Source organism: Anomalospiza imberbis, chromosome 25 (assembly GCF_031753505.1).
Source record: "Anomalospiza imberbis isolate Cuckoo-Finch-1a 21T00152 chromosome 25, ASM3175350v1, whole genome shotgun sequence".
Taxonomy (NCBI): Eukaryota; Metazoa; Chordata; class Aves; order Passeriformes; family Viduidae; genus Anomalospiza; species Anomalospiza imberbis.
In genome coordinates, this window is record NC_089705.1 from 2,284,533 (window position 1) to 2,305,081 (window position 20,549).

General features: G+C 51.1%; 1 protein-coding gene across 7 annotated transcripts in view; it reads left to right on the plus strand.

Annotated features, from left to right (window-relative positions):
* SCMH1 (Scm polycomb group protein homolog 1) overlaps positions 1 to 20,549 on the plus strand; it is a 59,767-nt gene that overhangs the window by 28,422 nt on the left and 10,796 nt on the right. For 5 of the 7 annotated variants that reach the window (XM_068172696.1, XM_068172693.1, XM_068172697.1 and 2 more), the window contains 6 exons: positions 939 to 1,027; positions 1,583 to 1,826; positions 12,607 to 12,839; positions 13,397 to 13,523; positions 14,535 to 14,735; positions 15,380 to 15,565. In XM_068172696.1, coding sequence (XP_068028797.1) covers positions 939 to 1,027; positions 1,583 to 1,826; positions 12,607 to 12,839; positions 13,397 to 13,523; positions 14,535 to 14,735; positions 15,380 to 15,565 — 1,080 coding nt within the window. The remainder of the gene's footprint in view (positions 1 to 938; positions 1,028 to 1,582; positions 1,827 to 12,606; positions 12,840 to 13,396; positions 13,524 to 14,534; positions 14,736 to 15,379; positions 15,566 to 20,549) is intronic. The other 2 variants (XM_068172695.1, XM_068172698.1) reach the window with 2 other exon arrangements.

Sequence of the window (20,549 nt, forward strand, 5' to 3'; positions counted from 1 at the left end):
GGGCTGGACTAGCTGATCCTTGTGGGTCCCCTCCAGCACAAGATAGTCTGTGATTCACATAAAATGTTTTCTTTGCCACTGTGGGACCTGAGCTCTCCCATCCCCTGTGGCTGTGGCTATTTAAGGTTGGTTTCCAAGCTGATCTGACAAAGCTCAGGGCTGGCAGTGTGACCTGTGCTGAGCGCTGCAATCTTGGCAAAGTTTTGCCATGTTCTTGGTCCAGGTCTGGTGCCAGGATTACCTTCAAAACCCCTCAAACCACAGACCAAACACAGCTGAGCAGCAGAAATTGCCTGTGAAGGAAGATGCACGTTTAGCAAAGATATTCTGTGATATCCAGAGCCTTCTGTTGGTTGTATAGTCATAGTCAGTGCCACATACTTCAGAGCATGTGAAATTGCTTTTTTCTTCCCATAAGCCCCCTCTTGTTATTTCTCCACTTTTTTCACAGCAGGTGTTGAGCCAAAACCTGACATCCTTCCCTATAATGTTTTCTAGCCAAGTCACAGCCCTATTTCTTCAGATTAGCTTGCCTGCAGCTCACACTAGAGGTGGAGGAGGCCACCCAGATGCTGTGATTCCCTGTTGAGGAAGAAATTCCATAGCCTGAATGTGCACTTGCTGATTCATGTCTCCCCTGCAGCAGGATCACTGCAGCTGGCAGCACTGATGCTGCACAAAGTGCTCTGTCTGGATGGTCAATGGGATTGTTGTGATAAGTGAATATTGCAGTCAGACAGCTGTTTCCAGATGTTTCTTTTCAATAACACAAATGCTTTGCATTCAGAATATCTGGATAAAGTCCCACCTGACTCCAGCATGGGAGGAGGGTGGTATGGGATCACAGTTGTGAGAGTTCCCATCAGAGCAGGCATGTGCTGCCAGATCCATCAACCCCCACGTTCTAAAAGTCTCCATCTCCACTTCCCTCCCCTCAGGCTTCCGGCTGAATGCCTCCTCCTGGCCCATGTTCCTTCTGAAGACTCTGAATGGAGCAGAGATGGCTCCTGTCCGGATTTTTCACAAGGTATTTCACTGTTTGTGCAGATCCTTCTGGCAATGGCCCCTTGGCTGCAGAGCAGCAGACTCAGAGCTGGTGTCTCGTGAGAGATGTGCTGGTCCCGTAGGAGGTGACATTGCACAGCTCTGCCTCGGGGCTGCTCTAGGACAGACCTGTGTCCTCTCCAGCTGTGCCATAGCAATGTCAGGATGTAGCCAGAGGTCTGCCAAGGAAGTGCCTTGGGCTTCAGGGCTCAGGCTTGAGGCAGGAGCTGGTTTTTCACTGGAGCTGCAGGTGCTGCTCAAAGTGGGGAATGCAAGGTGGGAACATCAGCACCTCTCTGGAATGTCCCACTCCCTGGGTTCAGTCCAGCAGCGAGTAGTGAACTTTGCTGCCTCTTGCTTAAAGAGCAGTGGCTGTGTAGCCCAGCCAGTGTGTGCACACCTATTATTGGGGTTCAAATCCAGCCCACTAACTCCCTTCAACTGCTTGTGAAGGTGAGTTTGCTGGTGAGGGCGCAGCCCTGGTGTGGGGAGGCACTGCCATATCCCCTTTGAGCATATATTCCACTTCTTCTTGTAGGAACCACCATCTCCTTCCCAAAACTTCTTCAAGACAGGTATGAAGCTGGAGGCAGTGGACAGGAAGAACCCTCACTTCATCTGCCCGGCCACCATTGGGGAGGTGAGAGGTTCTGAGGTCCTCATAACATTTGATGGCTGGAGAGGTGCCTTCGATTACTGGTGCCGATATGATTCCCGGGACATCTTTCCCGTAGGCTGGTGTTCGCTGACTGGAGATAATCTGCAGCCCCCTGGTACAAAAGGTAAGGCCCACGTTGTTTTTTAGCTGTCTTGCTCCTCCACTCAGCTCTCGAAGAGCAGCCAAGCAGGCAGAGACTGGCAGCAAGGACACCTGGGTGCCCTGTCTGGTTTTTGTGCTGCTTCATGCGTGGTAAAGGTACAGGTGATCAGACATATAGCACTGAAACAGCCTGGCACCAACGTGCTGAGGAGTGGCTATCCATAAAGATGGGCAGGATGATGGCTCTGGGGAAGGATGGTGCTGTACAACGTTGCTGAGGTTTGCTCATCTCCAGGAATTTCCTTGAAGTTTTTCCTGCGCCTTTGAATCACATTTTCCTGTGCAATTTTTCTCAGGGGGCCTGGAATAATGAGAACTGTGAAGCTGCAGGGCTGCGCCTCTTTGTACTTTGGACAGTTTTCTTGGTCTGCCTTTGCTGTGATCGTGGACAAAGCAGGTGTGGAGCAGGTTGTACCTGCCTTGTTCCTAGGGCTGTGATTGTTGGGTAGGAGCTGTGCTGGGGAACTTGCTGCCTTGCAAAGGCCTGAACAGTGGCTGGTTTGATTCTCAAGACATGTCTCAAGCTTTCTCAGATCACAGTTGTGTTTGGGCCCAGGGGGGCTGTCACTGTCCCCAGGCACATCCCTCTGGCATTTGCTGGCTGGCAAGTCCTGCACACGGCTTGTCAATGAAATGAGGGGCAGGAGAACAACCTCTCTGCCAGAGCTGAAGGATTGCTTAGGAAATGCATTTCTCTGACAAGGCTGTTCCTCTTGGAAGTCCTGGGTCAGCTCATGCTGCCCTGGCAGGCTGGTGCTGCCCTGTGTCCCTGGCATGGGCCAGGTCTGTGCTCAGGGCTGCAGGGCTGGTCTCGGTGGATTGCCTGAGGTGATCTCACATGAGCTGTGTGCAAGCCAAGCTGTGAGCTCACCTTGGCTGAAGATTGCTCTTTATCTTGGATTTCTGCATTTTGCCTTGATGTTCCCAGCCTCTCCCTCTCTTCTTGCTGGTTGTTTGTGTCCCTCCTGCTGCTGCCCTGCAGGCTGTGCAGAGCACTGGGGCCCTCTCAGGCAGTGGCTGATTCCTCCAGTGGCGCCCTGGAGTCAGGGGCTCTCACCAGGCACCTCCAGGGTGCCTCTCAGGTACTGCATGAGTGGCTCAAGACATGTTTGTGTTTGGTGGGAGCTTTCCTGGCAGTAACCTGGGGGTGGAAGGTTTCAGGAGCATGGTGGAAGCTGCCTTCTCAGGAGAAGTGGGAGCCCGTCTGACCCTCAGCCCCAGCACAGGCAGCTGTGTTCCTCCCCAGCCTCCTCTTGCCAGGGGCTGAAGCTGGGAGTGGGCAGAGCCCAGTGAGTTATCCAGAAACAAGATCCCATTGTGCCATCCTGGGAAGCTTGTGCTTCTCCCTTGGCAGGTGGCTCTGATGGCTTCTCCCTTTCCCATGAGCTCCACGTGCAGTCACTCTGCACTTCCTGCTCGTGTACAAAAATAGTGACCCCTGAAAAGTTACATCTCCCCACTCACAGGCAGAGGCAGCCCTGCTCTCTGGCAGATTTCTGCTTTCTTTGTCCTTTTTTTTCAACTCCTGGGACAAGAGCAGGGGTTGGCAGGGGTTGCATGAGCCATGCAAAAATGCCAGGGAGTTGAGATCAGCCTTGTCTTTGTGCTTTTACTTCTCCCTCTGTGACTGTCTGCTCCCTCTCCTGACCAAGAATTCCTGACTTGCACTTTGTGGGATTAAACTAAAAGAACAGAGTAATGGGAACTTTCTCTAATGAAATTCCTTCCATGTTTCCTCAGCCCTGCTGTGGTGGAGGGTTGAGCACAGGCCTCTCAGACCTGAGAGTGCTGCTCTTGGCAGGGTGGGAGGATGCATCACCACAGAGGAATTGCCCCTTCCTTGAGCTGCAATAAACCTTCTCCATGTGCCAGCCTGCAGCCTGCAGGACCATGTGGTGGAGTCAGGCAGTCTCCCTTTCCTGGTGGGAATTCCTCTTAAAGAGAACTGGAGAGACATGCAGGCAGTCAAGTGCTGCTGTGGTAAACTGGTCTGTGCTCATGTACTGGACAGACTGTGTGAGGCCCTTGTGGAAGTTGGGGAATCCTGTGAAGAGTTAACTCCATGGAGAATGAGTAACCCTGTGGCTTCCTGGGGCTGAGCAAAAAGAGGCCTAGTGGAATGAGCTCATGTTCAAGGGAAGCAGAACTTCAAAGAGGGCAGCATGTTTATTTAATGCTGGTAACTCCAGTCAGCTCTAATCTGTCTCTGCTGCTGGCTGCCAGCAGAGGTGGAGGAGTGCCTTGCTTCTCCCAGGCATGGTCCTTCTCCATCTCCAGGGCCTCCCACTCCCAGCAGTGTTTGCTTAGCTGGAGTGGCTGGGCAGGGAGCTGGTGGAGCAGCCAGCCACTCCATGGAGCTTTCATTAGGCCACGTGTGTGTTAAAGAAGGAAAGGAAGGTCAAACAGCAAGGAGGAGCAGCCTGCGTGCCCCCTTGGCAATTCCACTGCTGCCTGCTGGCTGTGCAGCAGCCTGCTGGGAGACCTCTGTGGCCAGTAGCCAGATGGCTGTGGGCTCCTGGGCATCTCCTGGTGCTCCTGTCTGCATGCTGCACACCTTGGAGCTGGGGGATCCAAACCAACACACCACGTCGGGGACATGTAGCTCTGGGAGTGCCTGTGGTGGGTCCTGGTCCTCTCTCCACGCTGGCCACAGGCCGGGGATGGATGTTGGCTCTGCTGGGCTACAGAGCAAGGTAGAATGTGGAAAAGTTCATCCTGTGCACCCACAGCTTCTCCACCTCAGCCTGGCAGCTGCTGGGGGAGGCAGGTCCCCAGTGGCTGTCCCAAAGGAGGGGGAGCTCAGTGTGTGTGCAGCAAACTTCCCTCAGCATCCCACCACACCAGTGGGGTGCTCCCAGGAATGTCCATTGGCCAGGAATCCCAACTCCACTCCTCATACGTGGTGTACAGCACCTTACATGTCTTTTCATGCCTCTTATACATGGACTTTTTTACCCTTAAATACATATCTGGGCTTTTAGGAATATAAGGTGAAGTGGACTTTCTGTTCAACTGAGTGCTGGCTGGGAGCCTGGAGCTCTGCTCAGAGGGTGTAGAGTCAGAGAACATCCTGGGCTGGAAGGGATCCACAAGGATCATCAATTCCAACTCCTGGCCCAGCACAGGACAACCACAATCAAAGCAGCCTGTGACAGGACTTTGTGACAGGACTTTGCCCACACACACATACAGACACCAGTGTCCCTTAAGTCTGCTCCCATGTTTTCTGTGTTACTGCTGGAGGGCAGGGAAATGCTGTCACCTTGAACACAGGGAAGCAGGGACACACCTGCCCAGGGACACAGGTAAAGCCCTCAGTGTCTGGATCTCAGAAGTTGGCTGTGCTATTCCTCCATTTGGGCTGTGCCCTGGCTGATGCCGGGTTGCTCTGAAGTTCCTGATGGGTTTGCAACCCCATATTGCACCCTTCTGGATGCTCTGTGACAGAGAGAGGGGTGACTGTGCTGTGGGAGAGGGGCAGTGGTGAAAGCGTTAAGGTTGGGCAGGCAGAGCTGGAAGCTGCTCCAGCTCTGGAATCTGGAGGACTGGAATTGCTGCTTTGGCAGCAGCCCAGCTGGCAGAGAGCCCCAAGCCCAGCCAGGCAGGGCAGAGCTAACACAGAGCTCATCCTCTGCCACCGTGCCAGGGCTGGTGGGAGCTGGGCGAGGGCACTGGGGACACTGGTCAGTGCCTGCACAGGTCTGTGTGTGCTCCCAGACCCTGCTCCCTCTGCCTGGCCTTGGCTGCTGCTTGCTCTGCTTGCAGAGCGAGCAAATGTGAATAGTTTTAGGTAGTTACCATGGGGATAGGCTGAAGGGGAGCTCCATCCACCCTGGGCTCACAGCTCTGCGTTACCCTGGGACCAGAGCTGCCTGCCTTGGCTGCTGCACTGACTCCAAGATGCTGACCCTGGACAGAAAGTTCATGAAGTTCTTCATTTCTCATTACCATTGCTGCCATGTGATTTGTTGTTTAACTGCTTTGTCTCCTCAAAGGAAGATGAGGATCAGCTGCTAGGTTTCCTGCCCAGGGGCAAAGGTAATGTGTCTTTATTATTTTATTTTGGATATTGCCTGGTTTCTCTTCCTTCTTCAGGGTGAGAACATAGTGGTGGGAATAGGAGCCTGATCAGGAGTAGTTGGCAGGGTAACAGCTCAGGTGAGTTCCTGTGCATTCCTGCTTGGAGGAGATGGGAAAATATTAATTACTGTCTCTTCAGGACTGAGCTGGGCTTTGGGGCTCACACATTAAGCTGGGTGATATTGCTTTGCACTGGCATGGCTGGTTTGGGGACCACACAGGTAGAGCTTACACACCAACAGCAGGAGGAAGGAGGGTATACAGAGGAGTTCAGGTTTTTATCCACGAGTATAACACACAAGCAGTCCTGGAACCTGGGTGGTGCTGCCTCTGAGGCTGCTGTTGGAAGATCCCAAGAAAAATCTCTTGAGCTATTTGGATCACACATCCAAGGCTCTTAGCAGTGACCCTGGCTCGGCTTGGATGTGTGTCCTGGAATACACCTGGGGTTTGGGGACTTGGAAAGGAAGTCCAGCACTGCAAGAGGCTGTGGGGTGCTGACAGTGCCTGTGGCTCAGTAAATACCAAGTCTGTGGCTCAGTGGGAACCATGGCATGTCAGAGACGTGAGGTTACTGAGTGATGTCTTGAGGCTGGCAGGAGCCTCTGAGAAGAGGAACTGACCTGGGAAAAGCAGTTTCCTCTGGTCTCCAGCCTGTCCTTACTCTCAGTGTCTAGACCTTCCCCTCAACTTGAATTTTACTCATGTTTTATTTTGAAATATTTCATATCCCAGAGAATCTGGATTTTGTTTAGGGTGTTTCTTTCCCTTTTCCACCGTGCTTCCTGGCCCAAAACAGAGTTTCAGTATCTCAGGGTGTTACTGAGTCTTGGCAGGAGGTTTCAGCAGGACCCTGCTGTTGGAACCTCCCTCTCTTTGGCTGAACAGCACTCGGGCCATCAATTCATTTCTGTAGGATCTCTGACCAGTAACAACACTCCTATTCACTGGGACATGGTGCAGGGGTGTGCCTGTGCAGGCTGGAAGTGCTTTCAGGGTGGAACTGAACAACCTCAAGGAAGAAGAGTGTTCCAGGTTATTTATAGGGGTCTAAAATTCCTGACTGAGCTACTGATTGCAGGCAGGGCTGGTGGCTCTGCCCAACCATCCTCTGCTGTGAGGTTTGGAAGCAGAGTGAAGTCAGCCTAAAGTGTGCCCAGGGTGACAGTTTGTGTAGGACAACCACAGGGAGAGCAGAATTTCCCATCAGGATGAAAGGGTCCAAACACAGTTTTACAAAACACTTCAAGGATTTCACACTCCACACCTTGTTTCTGCTTGTCACTATATTCCAGCCTTGGTGACAGGAGCTTGTTCACCCTTTAAATTCCAGGATTTGGAGTCTTGTTCTTAACCCCTGTCTTTGCAAGGAGCCTATGTCTCCCACCCGTGCTCCAGCCCTTTGTCCTGTGTTGTGTCTGCCATGTCTACTGAGAGCTCAGGACAGTCCAAGTCTGGAGCCTTCCCAGGACCTGTATTTCTGTCCCAGTCATGCTCATGGTGGCCAGTGATGATGGTCTCTGGTTTGGGAAGAATCACTGGGCTTTGAAGCTCTCACATTTTACTCTGGGACAGGCAATGAGCTCTGGTTCCTGTCCAGCTCCAGCCTTCAAGATGTCTAGGATCGAAGTGCCTCACGCAGGGAAGGATTCAGCCGGATCTCAACAAGATTTCTGCTCTCTGGCAGATTTGCTTATCTTAAATGGGTCTGTTTAACCCACCTCTTTGAGTGCTGCTTCTGCCTGGGAAGTGCTGAAGATGGACGAGGGGCAGAGAGCACCAAAGGACACTGGAGGGGTGGCCTGCAGGACGTCTGTCAGAAGGGCTTTGGAGTGGGCATGAGTGGTGTGCTCAGAAATCTCCCCCTGCACTTCAGGACACTGCAGGGGCCATTGCAGAGATCTCCAGGCAGAAGCACATGAACTACAGCTGCATCTGAGAGTACAGAGCCCTTGGCACAGAAAATGGGAATTTGGGATTTGTGCTCCTGCAGCTCTTGGTAAATGAACCTTGTAAATATGAGAGAAAGGCAGGAAACCTTTCTGCAACTTCAGACTTTTATGTTCCATACTTTTCTACATGTTTTGACTTTGTAATTCTTGTCCCAAGGACATAATTTTGTCTTCTTCAAGCTGTGACAAGTATCAGATAAGCTGATGGGTGACAAATGTTGCTTCCTAGCATTGACTAACCCTCAGAGTGTGGATGGCAACTGAGCAGAGTCTCCTGTAAGCAAGAGTTTGAGTCACAGTGTGGTGGGCAGCTGCAGGTGCCCTGTATCAGCTGACAGGATATTTTGGCATTAGGAAGTAGAGCCTGAAATCAGGAATTCTCTGTCAAGTCTCTTTGTTTCTGCAGAAAGCTCAAACCTCTTGTTTAAACTAATCCTTCATTGATGAATAACATCATCAGTGGTGCCCAACTTCTCTTTGGCTCGGAGTTCAGCCATGTTTGAGCTGCATCTTCAGGGTGATGTTTCTCACTGTGCCAAATGGATCCAATCCCAGCCAGCCCAGCAAGGACCCAGCCTCCTCCTCCTCCTCCATGTCTGCCATTGTCCTGGATGCCTGTGTGACCCAAAACAAGACAGTTCAGCCAGCAGAAAATTTCCTATTATTAGTTTTCTGTCTCCTTAATGAGCTGAAATAACCATGAGTTCAGATTCAGGTCAGAAGGGATCTCAGGGTTGCATGGCTCAACTCCTCCAAAGCAAGGCCAGCTTTGGATGGTTAGATTGCTCAGAGCTCAGGTGAGCAACAAAGCTGTGGCACAGACATGCTGCTTTACTCGGAAAGAGTTGATTGTTTAAGTAAGAGAGGCCCCACTTGATTTTCTGAAAATGTGGCTCCTCTTAGTGGCTTGTACAAGGAAGAAGGTGAGGATGTCTCTGGCAGCTGCTGTCTCTGTCACCAGCTGAATCATAGAATCACAGAATATCCTGAGTTGGAAGAGACCCACAGGGATCATCCAGTCCAGCCCTGTCCCTGCCCAGACCCCCCACCAACCCCACCCTGGGCATCCCTGGAGCTCTGGCAGCCTCGGGGCTGTGCCCATTCCCTGGGGAGCCTGGGCAGTGCCCAGCACCCTCTGGGGGAAGAACCTTGCCCTGAGCTCCAGCCTGACCTGCCCTGGCCCAGCTCCAGCTGTTCCCTGGCTGCTGTCCCTGTCCCAGAGCAGAGATGGGAGCTGCCCCTCGGGAGGAGCTGCAGATCCCTGAGCTCAGCCCTCAGTGTGCCCTGCTCCAGCTGCACACACCAAGAGCCCTCAGCTGCTCCTTGTGTGCTCCTGGCCCTTCAGCATCTTTGTGGCCCCTCTTTGGACACTCTTTGATAGCTTTAGATCCTTAATAATTAAGATGTAATAATAGTAAGAATAAGATGCAGTAAATTGAAGCTTTTGGCAGTTAAAGAGACTTGTGCAGTGCTTGAAGCTGTGAGATAATCCTGCTTGCTGGGCACAGCTGTTTCCACCTCTGGAGCTCTGTGGGTGCTTGGGTGGGTGCAGGCAGGGCTGAGTGCTGAACACTGATCCCTGCATAGCAATCCTGTGTTTCTGGACCACTTCTGCATGACAGCAGGGGCTGAAATCCTGCAGGAAAATAACAGACACCTGAAAAGAAACTACAGGCTCCTTTAGGAAGCATCCGGTCACTGGAAGTGGTGCCTTGGAGATGAGGCAGAGTGTGGCCAGCTGTAACCCTGTGTTTTGGAGGCTGCACCATTGATGTGCAGGTACAGCTGGTGGGAGGACTCTGCTCTGGAGCTCTTGGTGTCTCCTCCTCACAGAGCTCAGTGCATCTGGTAGGGCAAGAGAAATGTATTAGCACAGGCTGGTGTTTGCTCAGATTCTGGTTCAAATCCAACAAAAAGCCAGGCAAGTCTGCTGGATCGTGGGAGGATAAGACCTCATTTCATTAAATCACTGCGGGTCAGAAAAATGTCTGTGCATTGCATCAGTCTGATGGAATCAGCCCCAGGGAAAACATCAGTGCCTGTCCAGGGCTGTGCTCAGGGCTGTGCTCAGGGCTGTGCTCAGCAGCACTGCTGGGCACAAAGCACCAATCTAGGTCACAGCCTGTGTCTCTCTGGCCTGAGCTGGCTGCACATTTAGATGTAATTTAGCCTGTTTCAGTGAACAGCCCCCCTTGCTGTGGCAGCTCCTCCATCCCTGCAGGAGCCATGGCTGTAGCAGGGACCAGGGATGTGCTGCCAGGGGCACAGGCACAGTGGGAACTCCTCTGGGTGGCTGAATGACATGATGTGTCCCATCACGGGATCTGCATGCACCTAGTTATGGGATTTTACTGCCCAAATCCCAAAACCAGTTCTTCAAGCCTGGCAAATTACTATTACATGTACTGTCTTTAGAGCTGAAGTGGGCAACAGATTTTTCTTGCATTTATTTCACCAAAAGATGAAATCACTTATAAGATTATACAGTGCACCAGGACTTCATCTGACAGCAGTCTCCTTTTTCCTGACAATGAGTTCCCAGTGATGTGGTCCCAGCCTGAGAGCGAAGGGTTGCAGTCCAGCTGCTCTGCCTACTGCATGCCAACTTCCCAAATGCACCGTTTCTCTGGGTTTGTTACTAGTAAAACTGAGAACATGGGTTTGCCTCACAGCTTGTTTGTAGAATTCTCAATTTTTCCTCCACCTTAGAGAAACTTCATTGTGGTGCAGCTTGGTTTAGACACTTGAGTGTTGTGCAGATCTCAGATTAAATGCTCCCTGCCCTAGCTTCCACATCCCTTTGATATTTAACAGTTTCTTTGAAGTATGGAGAGTTTTAGAATCATGGAATCATGGATTGGTGTAGGCTGGAAGGGACCATAAAGCCCATCCCATCCCACCCCTGCCATGGCAGGGACACTTCCCATTGTCCCAGGCTGCTCCAAGCCCCATCCAACCTGGCCTTGGGCACTGCCAGGGATCCAGGGGTAGCCACAGCTGCTCTGGGCAACCTGTTCCATTTGATCTGTGTTTTTCCTTGTTCTGTCAACCTGAGGGATTCTAATAAATAGTTTGATACAAACATTCCTCTGCTGAGATCAGTCATTGCACACCTGAAGCCAGAGGCCCCACGATTCCATGATCAGCACCTGCCTTACCTGTGCCATTCCTCCCTGCTGCTCAGTGCCAGATGTCACCTGGAGCAGGTGACACTTCTGGAGTACCATCAGCTGTAAGAAGCACCTGAGCTATCACATTCATTCTCCTAACAGCAAAATAGTCTTGCTTTTAACACTAACAGCTCAGACAAAAAGTAGTAAAACCCTGCTTCTGCCACATTGCCTGTGTCTGCCTGACACAAAAAAGTCTTTATTCAGGAAGTCAGATAGATCCTGATGACTGTGAGCTTCTTCCCAGCTTCTGATACCGATTGCTAATGCACAAAAGCAAGGAAATAAAATTAAAACTAAACATGCCCACATGGCAAGCAGAATGGAGCTGGATCCTGGATGCACTGTGTGATTTGGGTTGGAAGGGACCTTAAAACTCATCTCATTCCAACCTCCTGCCATGGCAGGGACACCTTCCACTATCCCAGGTTGCTCCAAGCCCCATCCAGCCTGGTCTTGGACACTTCCAGAGATCCAGAGGCAGCCACAACTTAATTGTGCTAGCAGAATAAATCCTTGCTCACAGTAACTGCTCCTAAAAGCTCATTACAGAAACCTTAAAAATCTCTGTATATGCCTACAGTTGTGCCATCCTGGTATCAATCTTTCATTGTCTCTGTTTCCCTGGCTAAGATTTTTTTTCCTTAACTACAAAGCCCCTGATTTCAAAAGTGTTTGCCTGTGTTTTTCCCTAATTCCTTGCCCCTATGTTGAGGTTTCCAGATGTGAAAAACAAGACATCGTAAAGATCAGTCTGCAGTTTTCAAAATGCAGCAGCATTTTGTTTTGTTTCTTCTTAGCAGAAATTTAAAACAGAAGGAAATCCTGGTCTGCTAGGCTGGGCCAGCATATCTCTGGCCTTTAGCAGGCTTGGGGAAGATGACTGAACAAATTTAGGGGATGTGTGGGCAAGTATACCAGAAACCTGTTTTTGTGATGGAAAGGGTAAGAAGATAAGAAGGAACACACCTGCCTCTGGTAGTATGTGGAGGAGCAGGGCAGCTGTTCCAGCAGAGATGAGCTGTTGCTCAGGACCAGGAGCAGTAATCCTTGCAGGCAACGAGGATGGAGCTGGTCCCTTCCACTGCAGTTTGCTGGAAATTTAGGGACAGAAGAGATTTGATGTCAGCCTTGAGAGAGGGGATTTCCAGTGTTTGCAGCACTGGCTCTGTGACTGTCAGACAGGTCTTGGCTGATCCTTCCCTAGGAATGCTCTCAGAGCCTTTTCTGTGGCCATTGGCAGGTCACCACTCACAGAAGGAAGAGCTGTAGGTGCCAGTTATTTTCAGGAAGGTATGGCTGCAAGCATGATCCTTCTGGAGTTCAGCCTATCCAAGTTAAGCCCCAGTGTCCCCTAGCTCAAGTTCTGAGCTGGGGATCCATGTGTTTGGTTTTTACTCTGGCATGGAGAGCAGTCCCCCACCCGGGGGTCTGGGAGTTCTCCAGGATTTTCCATGTGACACTGTATAAAGATGGAGGCTGCTCTTGTTTTGATTCTCACCTGATTTAATTACATTTGCTTTTTCTCTTTTTATTTCAGTTGTGATTCCAAAGAGCCCTTTACCTGCCTCCGAAGTAAACTCGGAGAAACCTAGCATGCACAGTAGCACAAAGACTGTTTTGGGGCATCAACAAGGGCAAAGGCGTCGCAAAACAGGGAAGAAGCGTGGTCGAACGACCAAAGCGCTAATCCACCACCCCATGCCTACACCCTCCAAGTCAGTGGAGCCTTTGAAATTCCCCAGAAAGAGAGGCCCCAAGCCTGGCAGTAAGGTAAAAGCTGATGCTGATGCAGGCGGGTGAACAGCAGGTGCTGCAGGTCCTGCCATGGGTTGGTGCATGCGTGTGTTTGTGCACGTTTGTCTCAGCCTCTGGCTGTGTGACTGCAGCAAGTAGGAGACCAGAGGGGCATGTGGGCTGGGAGTACCCTCAGAGCCCAGCCCCGGAGCTGTAGAGAATGTCTGTGTCCTAAAGATCATTTCCATCAAGAATCCGTGTCTTTGGAAGTGCATTGGCTGTGGAGTAGCATGGCAGATGCTGGGAGCATGACAGGATGGCCAAAGGGTAGAATAAGCTCTCCTGTACTTTGTGTGTGGCTAGTCTGAGTCAAACAGAGGTGGCAGATCCCAGGCTTGTTATTCTTCAGGGTTGTGGTTTGTAAAATACACACGTTTTGATTGCTAGGTTCTTGAGACACCCCGTCATCACCATCAGAAATGTGTCATGTTCCACGGTGCCTTGTCTGTTGGATGCAGAGGAGAGAGTGTAGTGATCATGAGTGGTAAAGGAGAGCAGGGGTAAAAGGAGAAATATCTCCTCTTTTTCTGCAGAGGAAACCTAGGACATTGCTGAACCCAGCACCCACCTCTCCAACAACCAGTACCCCAGAGCCAGACACAAGCACTGTGCCCCAGGACGCTGCTACAATCCCCAGCTCTGCCATGCAGGCTCCCACAGGTAAGGAGGGTCTTGGACCACATTCTTGACAGGATTGCACAGTTAGGAACTGCACCAGGCAGGCAGCAACACCCTGAGAGAGTCCCATTTCTTCCTAAGTCTGCAAGCCAGCAATCCTTACCACTCCAGAAAGGCTGGCCTGAGAGAGGCACGTGAGTCCAGAGCAGCTGGTCATTTATCTTTTTGTTGGAAATAATGAAGGAGGAAGATTGCAAGCACACCTGTTGAGTGCAAGGACCCCTTTCCCCTGCATGCTGGTGACTCCACAGCTCTCCAGATACATTTGTGGTCCATTGTGCCCCAGGGCAGTCAGGTGTGCAGCACCTCTTGTGAGCCCCACCATCTCTCCCACACCATGCAAGGCACAGCTGCTGGAACTGCACAGGGGGCAGAAGAGGTGCTGAAGGACTGTGATCTGCCCAGCTGCAGCCAGGATATCGAGGCACACAGGGACAGGAGGGAATAGGGGAGGAGGAGGAGCAGTAGTGAAGAGTGTATGCACTGCTACAGCTGAGGATGAATCTGGCCAGGAAAGTCTAATGCAAGGCTGCTTTTGACATGTTGAGTCAAGCACTGGATATGGGCTGAGCCCTCTGTTTCCCTAGAATGTAATTGGCCAATTTTCAGAGGAACCTAAAGAAGCCAGTTTCCCTAAAAAGGAAACACTGTGGGAACCCCTAGAAAGTGGGGGCTGCATTCCTTCTTCCCCTCTGAACATCACAGTCACCTTACCTGGCTGGCATGGAAACCACTTTACAGGCTGACTGCAGGGGAGAGCATGGGAGAAACAGCAGCAGTTTGGAAGGTGAGCATGAGGCAGGAAGATTTTGGAGGTGATTCCCCTCTAGAAGCGGCTCCACTGTGAGGATGCAGTCAGGCAGTCGTGGTGGATTCCACTTTGTGAGTGATTGGACAGTCTTAAAATCTCAGCATCTCTCAGGTTGGATTTTAGGCATCTGTTTCTTGCTTTCTTGAGTGGGTTAACGGCAAACACATTTCTCATCTTGGCAGTTTGCATTTACTTGAACAAGAACGGCAGCACTGGGCCCCACCTAGACAAGAAGAAAGTTCAGCAGCTGCCAGACCATTTTGGACCAGCTCGAGCTTCTGTTGTCCTGCAGCAAGCAGTACAGGCCTGCATTGATTGTGCTTATCATCAGAAAACAGTCTTCTCCTTCTTAAAACAAGGCCACGGGGGAGAGGTCATCTCAGGTGAGAACGGGCCCGCAGCACTTTGCCTCCAGAGAGGTTGTTGCAAGAATTCTCTCATTGGAAGATGTCTGTCCTGAAGCTCACTGCAGCCACAGGCCAGGGGCAGACAGAAGAGTTCTGTCTTCTCTTTCTTGCCACACATCTGTGTCAGTGAAGCAGCAGCTGGCAGCTGACTCAGAGCGGAGCAGTTCCCATGGCCCGCGGGCACAGCTGCTGGAGCAGGCAGTGCTCAGTCCTGGCATCAGCCTGGGCAGCAATCCTGCCCCACCGACCGGCCCCCCGCACTGCCCCAGCCCTGGGAAGAGCCACAACAGGGGGGATTCCACAGCTCCTCACGGAAAGACAAGAAATACCCCGGGTTTTATTTCTCCTTTAAGCCCGTGCGTAGCTGGATCTGCGAGCGCAGGCCCCTCCTGGAATCTTTTCCGTGCCCTCGGACGCGGCTCCCCGGCGCTGCCGCCCCGGCCCCGTGCTGGGTGCAGCAGGCTGGTCCTGGCCTGCCCCGGCAGCGGAAGGCAGTGGCTTTGTTGGCTCTCAACAGCCCAGCGATGCTGAGATCCAGGAGCTGGCTGTGCGGCCCTGGGCGTAGCCTCCCGCCTTGGCGGGGGGTTCACGTGTTGGGCTCTGTTTGTTTCTGTCTCCAGCTGTGTTTGATCGGGAACAGCACACTCTGAACCTGCCAGCAGTAAACAGTATCACCTACGTCCTCCGCTTCCTGGAGAAGCTGTGCCACAATCTGCGCAGTGACAACCTCTTTGGGAACCAGCCTTTCACTCAGAACAGCCACATGCAGCGCTCACACGAGTACGACCACGACAGGTATCTACCAGGTAGGAGCTGGGGCGGGGGCGGCACTGTAGGGACCCAGGTGCTCCGTGTCTTAACCCAGATTTTATCTCTATCTCTGAAGGCAGGCTCCTGTTCCAGAGCCCTCTCACAGGGTTCATTGCATCACACCCAGTGTCGTGCACATGCCCACAGGGCTCTTGTTGTGTAGGATTCCAGGTGCATTTTCTGCCTGTCAGTTTGGTTTCCATCTCCGCTGTAGGTTTCTGCTCATCCGTGCTATCACCTTGTCTTCCCTCGTCCCCCAGTCCTTCCCGCTTACTGTGATCTGATTATGGTGACTTCATACAGCTAGGAATTCAGGTGAAAGACTGCTTAGGAAGGGAGAGTGATAACATGCAGCAGATAAACTGTAATTAGACATGAATTAAAGCAGAGTGGTTTCCACGCTGGCCGTGGATCTGCTGGCAGCAGCCAGGGCATCCAGCCCTGGCTAACAGCGTGGCCTGTTCAGGGGTGATGCTCATGCAGCAATCCAAGGCAGAGGTGATTTTGTTTTCCTTGGCATGGCATTGAAGCAGCTCACCCCAGCAAGACAGCTCATGCCACAGTGCAGATTATTAGGCTGCAAAACTGCTCTGAAGTAGAAGAAGTGGAAAACGAGCCCCGTAGCTCCCCCACAGTGCTGGGCAGTGACAGCAGGCCTGGAGTCCCCTCAGGCTGTCTGGGGCTTCTGGGGGAGCTCCTGCTCGAGGAATGTCAGTTGTGGAGAGGATCAAAGCTGTCTGCACCCTCTTAGGTGGTTGACAAGTGCTGATCTCCTCTCCTGTCTTGCTTTCTTCCCCCTCTAGTCAGCAAATAGCTGTGGTGTTGTTTGAGGTCTTTCCAAAGTTAATCCTTTGCATAATTATGGTTCTGGCAAGAAAAGCAAAAGTTGTATGAATGTAAAAGGATGGGCACTTCGGAAGAACTGTTTAAGGAGAAGTTGCTAAGCACGAAGTGTAGGAGCAACAGCCAAATGCCACAGTGCTTCTATTCATTGCACCTCACAAAGCACCTTAGGCAGAGTCTAGAGAGCAAGAGGATCTTCCCATCCTCTGCCTCCTCCTGGCTGGAGCCAGCAGGGCCAGGAGCAGAGGAGCTGTAGGATATGCAAGGACAGGAGCAGCATGACTAGTTACTGGGACTGGAGGCTTTCCCCTGAGGAACCCTCAAATAGAAGAAATCCTCATGTTTCAGTACCCTGTCATCATGACAGAGAGCAAAACCTGAGTGGGAGGGAAAGCACCCAGCTCTGGGCATGGATGAGCTCACACACAGAGTTTCCAGCCTCCATGAGAGGTCAATGGTGGTTGTGCCAAGAGTTGGGCTGCTGGGCAGAGTGGAAAAGTATAAATCAGAATTCAGGGAAGCTCAGGCAGAGCACCAGATCTGACACAATGCTGAGACCTGCCCATCCTGAACTCTGATTCAGAGTGTTTGCAGCACTTAAAGAAAAATTAACCACAGTCAGAGGTGTGACAGCACCTAGTCCTGCAGTTCATCCTGATGTCTGAGCTTGTTGGGCATCTGCTCATGTAACACCTTTCTCAGGCACCTGAAAGAAGGTGGTAATCTGTACATTACAGTGGCTTCTGGTGAGGGCAGGGAAACAGTGCTGGTGATTTTGGGAAGTTTGAGCTGGTCATGGAGGAATGAGGGTGGAGTTGTACATCCTTAAATCACACCGGATGTCAAGGCTGCTGTGGTCTCACCTTCAGCTCTGCGTGTCCTGCCTTGTTTCCTCTGCAGTACAGGAATGTATTGTATGGGGCTGGTTCTTCCAGTAAACGGCCACTGGTTAGGACTGGGAGCTGGTCTGAGTTCCCAGAACGAACTGGCTTTGCAGGAGCACCCCTGTGGGTGCCAGGGAGATTTGGGGGGTGTGCTTGGGGCAGAGGGAAGGTCTGCAGCAGCCCTTAGGTCAGCAGTGTCCTGCCATTCTGCCTTACTAGATGTAAGTAAATGGAGTAAATGGAAATAAGGAGAAACAGACTGAGCTGTGCATCAGGAACAGCCCTTTGCAGGGAACTGGGCAGCTGGTTGCTGTTCATAGCAGCATGAACATGATATGATCTGGAGCCATCAGAAAACATGGGACTGGAGGGACCCTCTGGGCCACAGAGCCCTGGCTCCTGCTGCTACAGCACCGCAGCACATGGAGTTTCTTGGATTAGCTCTGGAGTTGTGGATTTTGCTTTTCCACTGGAGACTGCTCCAGGGTTTTATGCTGAGACTTTAGAAACTCTGTTGTAATTTCCAGCCCTAATTTATTCTTGGGCAACTTGGTGTCTGTGTCTCCTGGTCTTAATATTGTCTTTTAGCTTAATTTGGTTCTCTTTCTTCTGGAAGTAGTTGCAGAGTAGTTGTAGCCCTCAGAGGAGTTCATCTTTTGACTGCTTTTCACTCTCCTCAGACAGTGTTGGTTTGACTTAAACTTCATGGGGTGGCCAGAGTGCCACCCAGCACTTTGGGGAGGAGCTCATGGGGACCTGGTGCCACAGCACTGGCACCACCATGGTCACTGCAGTCTCTGCAGTCACTTTGAGTCACTGTGTCCTTGTAACAGTTCCTTTAATCAGCCTGTCCTGGTCACATACGCCGTTCTTGTCATCCACTGTTGTCACCTGCAGGTCACCAGCTCATGGGACAGTGCTTCAAGTGCACATCTGGATTTAGCTGCTGGATTTTCCTCCTTGCTGGTTCTTGGTTATATATATATATACATATATATATATCCTTCCTGCCTGATTTTAAATGCTACTTTGTCTGACCTGACATGGGAAGGCGTCAGCAGATTTCATTGGTAAATCTCTAAAATTTCTGCCAAAGTTATTACAGTGATTAAATGACCCTGGGCTCAAGGATGATCCTCAGGCAGATTCACTGGCAGTTGCTCCCAGTCTCATGTTCCTTCTCAGTGTACTGCCAACAGCTTTACCTCTCAAATCAGTTTTCTGTGCATAGAACAAGGCTCCTGGTAATTCATGTTCTGTCTCAGCTGGCTCTCTGTGTGGAACATCTTGCTGAATTCCAGGTATATGAGGTTGGTGTCTCTTCCCTCATGTGATCGATCGGGATTTCCCATCGCAGGGAGGCTGTTGGGTTGGCCTCCTCTGGGAGGCTGTTGGGTTGGCCTCCTCTGATGAACACCTGCCATAGAATGTGCCATGTGTATTTCCTGCCCTTTCCTTCAGAGCCTGCCACAAGCCTTGTGGTGCTGCTGAGGACAGGCATAGGCATTTTGTTGTAAAAATTATTTTTTCCACCTTTTTTTTTTCAAATATTGGCACCACATTTCAAGTGACTCTAAGGAATGCAGTGCTGAGTTCTGTTAGAATTTACTGCAGCAGACCCAGAGTTTCAGGTGCACTGTCATTCTTGGCTTCCTCTGCACCCTTAAGTCTCCAGTTTGAGGACATTCAGTTGTCTGACTTAGACAGTGGTGGATATTTTGGTTCCTGTCCTGTTTCTTTTATCCTTAGAGCCTTGCCCCCAGTGCCCAGCATGGCTGCAGCTGGAAGTGAATCCCAGAATGGTTTGGGTTGGAAGAGACCTTTAAGCTCATCTTGTTCCACCCCCTGCCATGGGCAGGGACACCTTCCACTATCCCAGGTGGCTTCAAGCCCCATCCAGCCTGACCTTGGACAGTTCCAGGGATCCCAGGGCAGCCACAGCTTCTCTGGGCAACCTTCCCAACCTCAGGGAAGACTTTTCTTCCACAAATCCAGTCTAAATCTACCATGTCTCAGCATACAAGTGCACTGAGTGCAGGTGGATGTCAGAGATGCATCAACACCTGAGCCAGGTGTGCAGGTGTGCTCTGCAGCCAGGGGGGAGGTGCCAGTGCAGTCAGTGCAAAGCGCATTGTCCTAAAAATGAGGTGAGTGACTGTCACTGCTCGTAAAGGTGTCCATGCTGATGGCTTTGGGATGGCCCACAGCACCATCCAGGCACAGCAGGTGAGCTGCACTTCCCCCAAGCAGCCTCCCAAGGCAGGGGAGGTGAAATATCCCTCCCAGCTGTCCTGTCATTTGGAGGCAAGGACAACCTTCTTTCCTTTGCTCCCAATCCTCACCTTTCTGCACTGGGTCCCCTCACTCTGTTCCTTCTGTAGCTGAAACACAAGCCCATCTTTGCCTTTGCACTGTCTCAAAACACAGAATGAGTTAAAAACCTCCCTTCATCCCTGCACTCCCCACCCTGAGGTGCACAGCTCCATCCTGAGCAGGGCCTTGGATAAACAAGTAAATGATCTGCTTGTTTTCAGCATCCTTCTCAAAGTGAGCATTTATCCACTGAGACTGGGGGTCCTTCTCTCTCAGATTATTTCCTCTTTGGTGAGATACATTCATGAGGTTTATGTCATTTTTGAACTGGAGACGTTTTCCTTTTATTCCTGATAATCTGAGTACAGCTCTGTCTGTTACTCCATTTCTTTATTTTCTTAAAACTTGTCCTTTAAAAACAGAATTCTGTTTTTGGTTTATCCTCTCATTAATTTACACCAACCTCACTTTTGATTCCTAGAATTAACTTTTATTACCTGACTCACTGTTTTTTTAACATCTGTGTTTTTAACTAAAAATAAAAAAAGCCTAAACCAAAACCTGATGACACCTTTGTAAAGCATCACCTTGTGTTGTTCTGTGGCTGTTGGGTGAAGAAGGCCATGCAGTTTGACACAGGGCTATCCAGACACATTACCAAGAGCATGTGTTCCCCCTCTGGGCAGTGAGCGTTTCTTACAGGGATTTGTCTTGAGGATGGAACTTGTTTCTCTGGCAATGTCACAGTGAATTTTGGTGATACTCCTATGGAGTCCCAGGGTCTCAGTGCAAGCAGCTCTTTCATTTCCCTGAAGGCTACTGGTTGAACAGGTACCTTCTCTACCTTTGTGTTTCTCCTTAATCAACTCAATTGTGCCCATCTGGTGCTCCCCTCCACCTGTACCTCCGTTTGTTGGGCATTCTGCATCTCCCTTGGTGT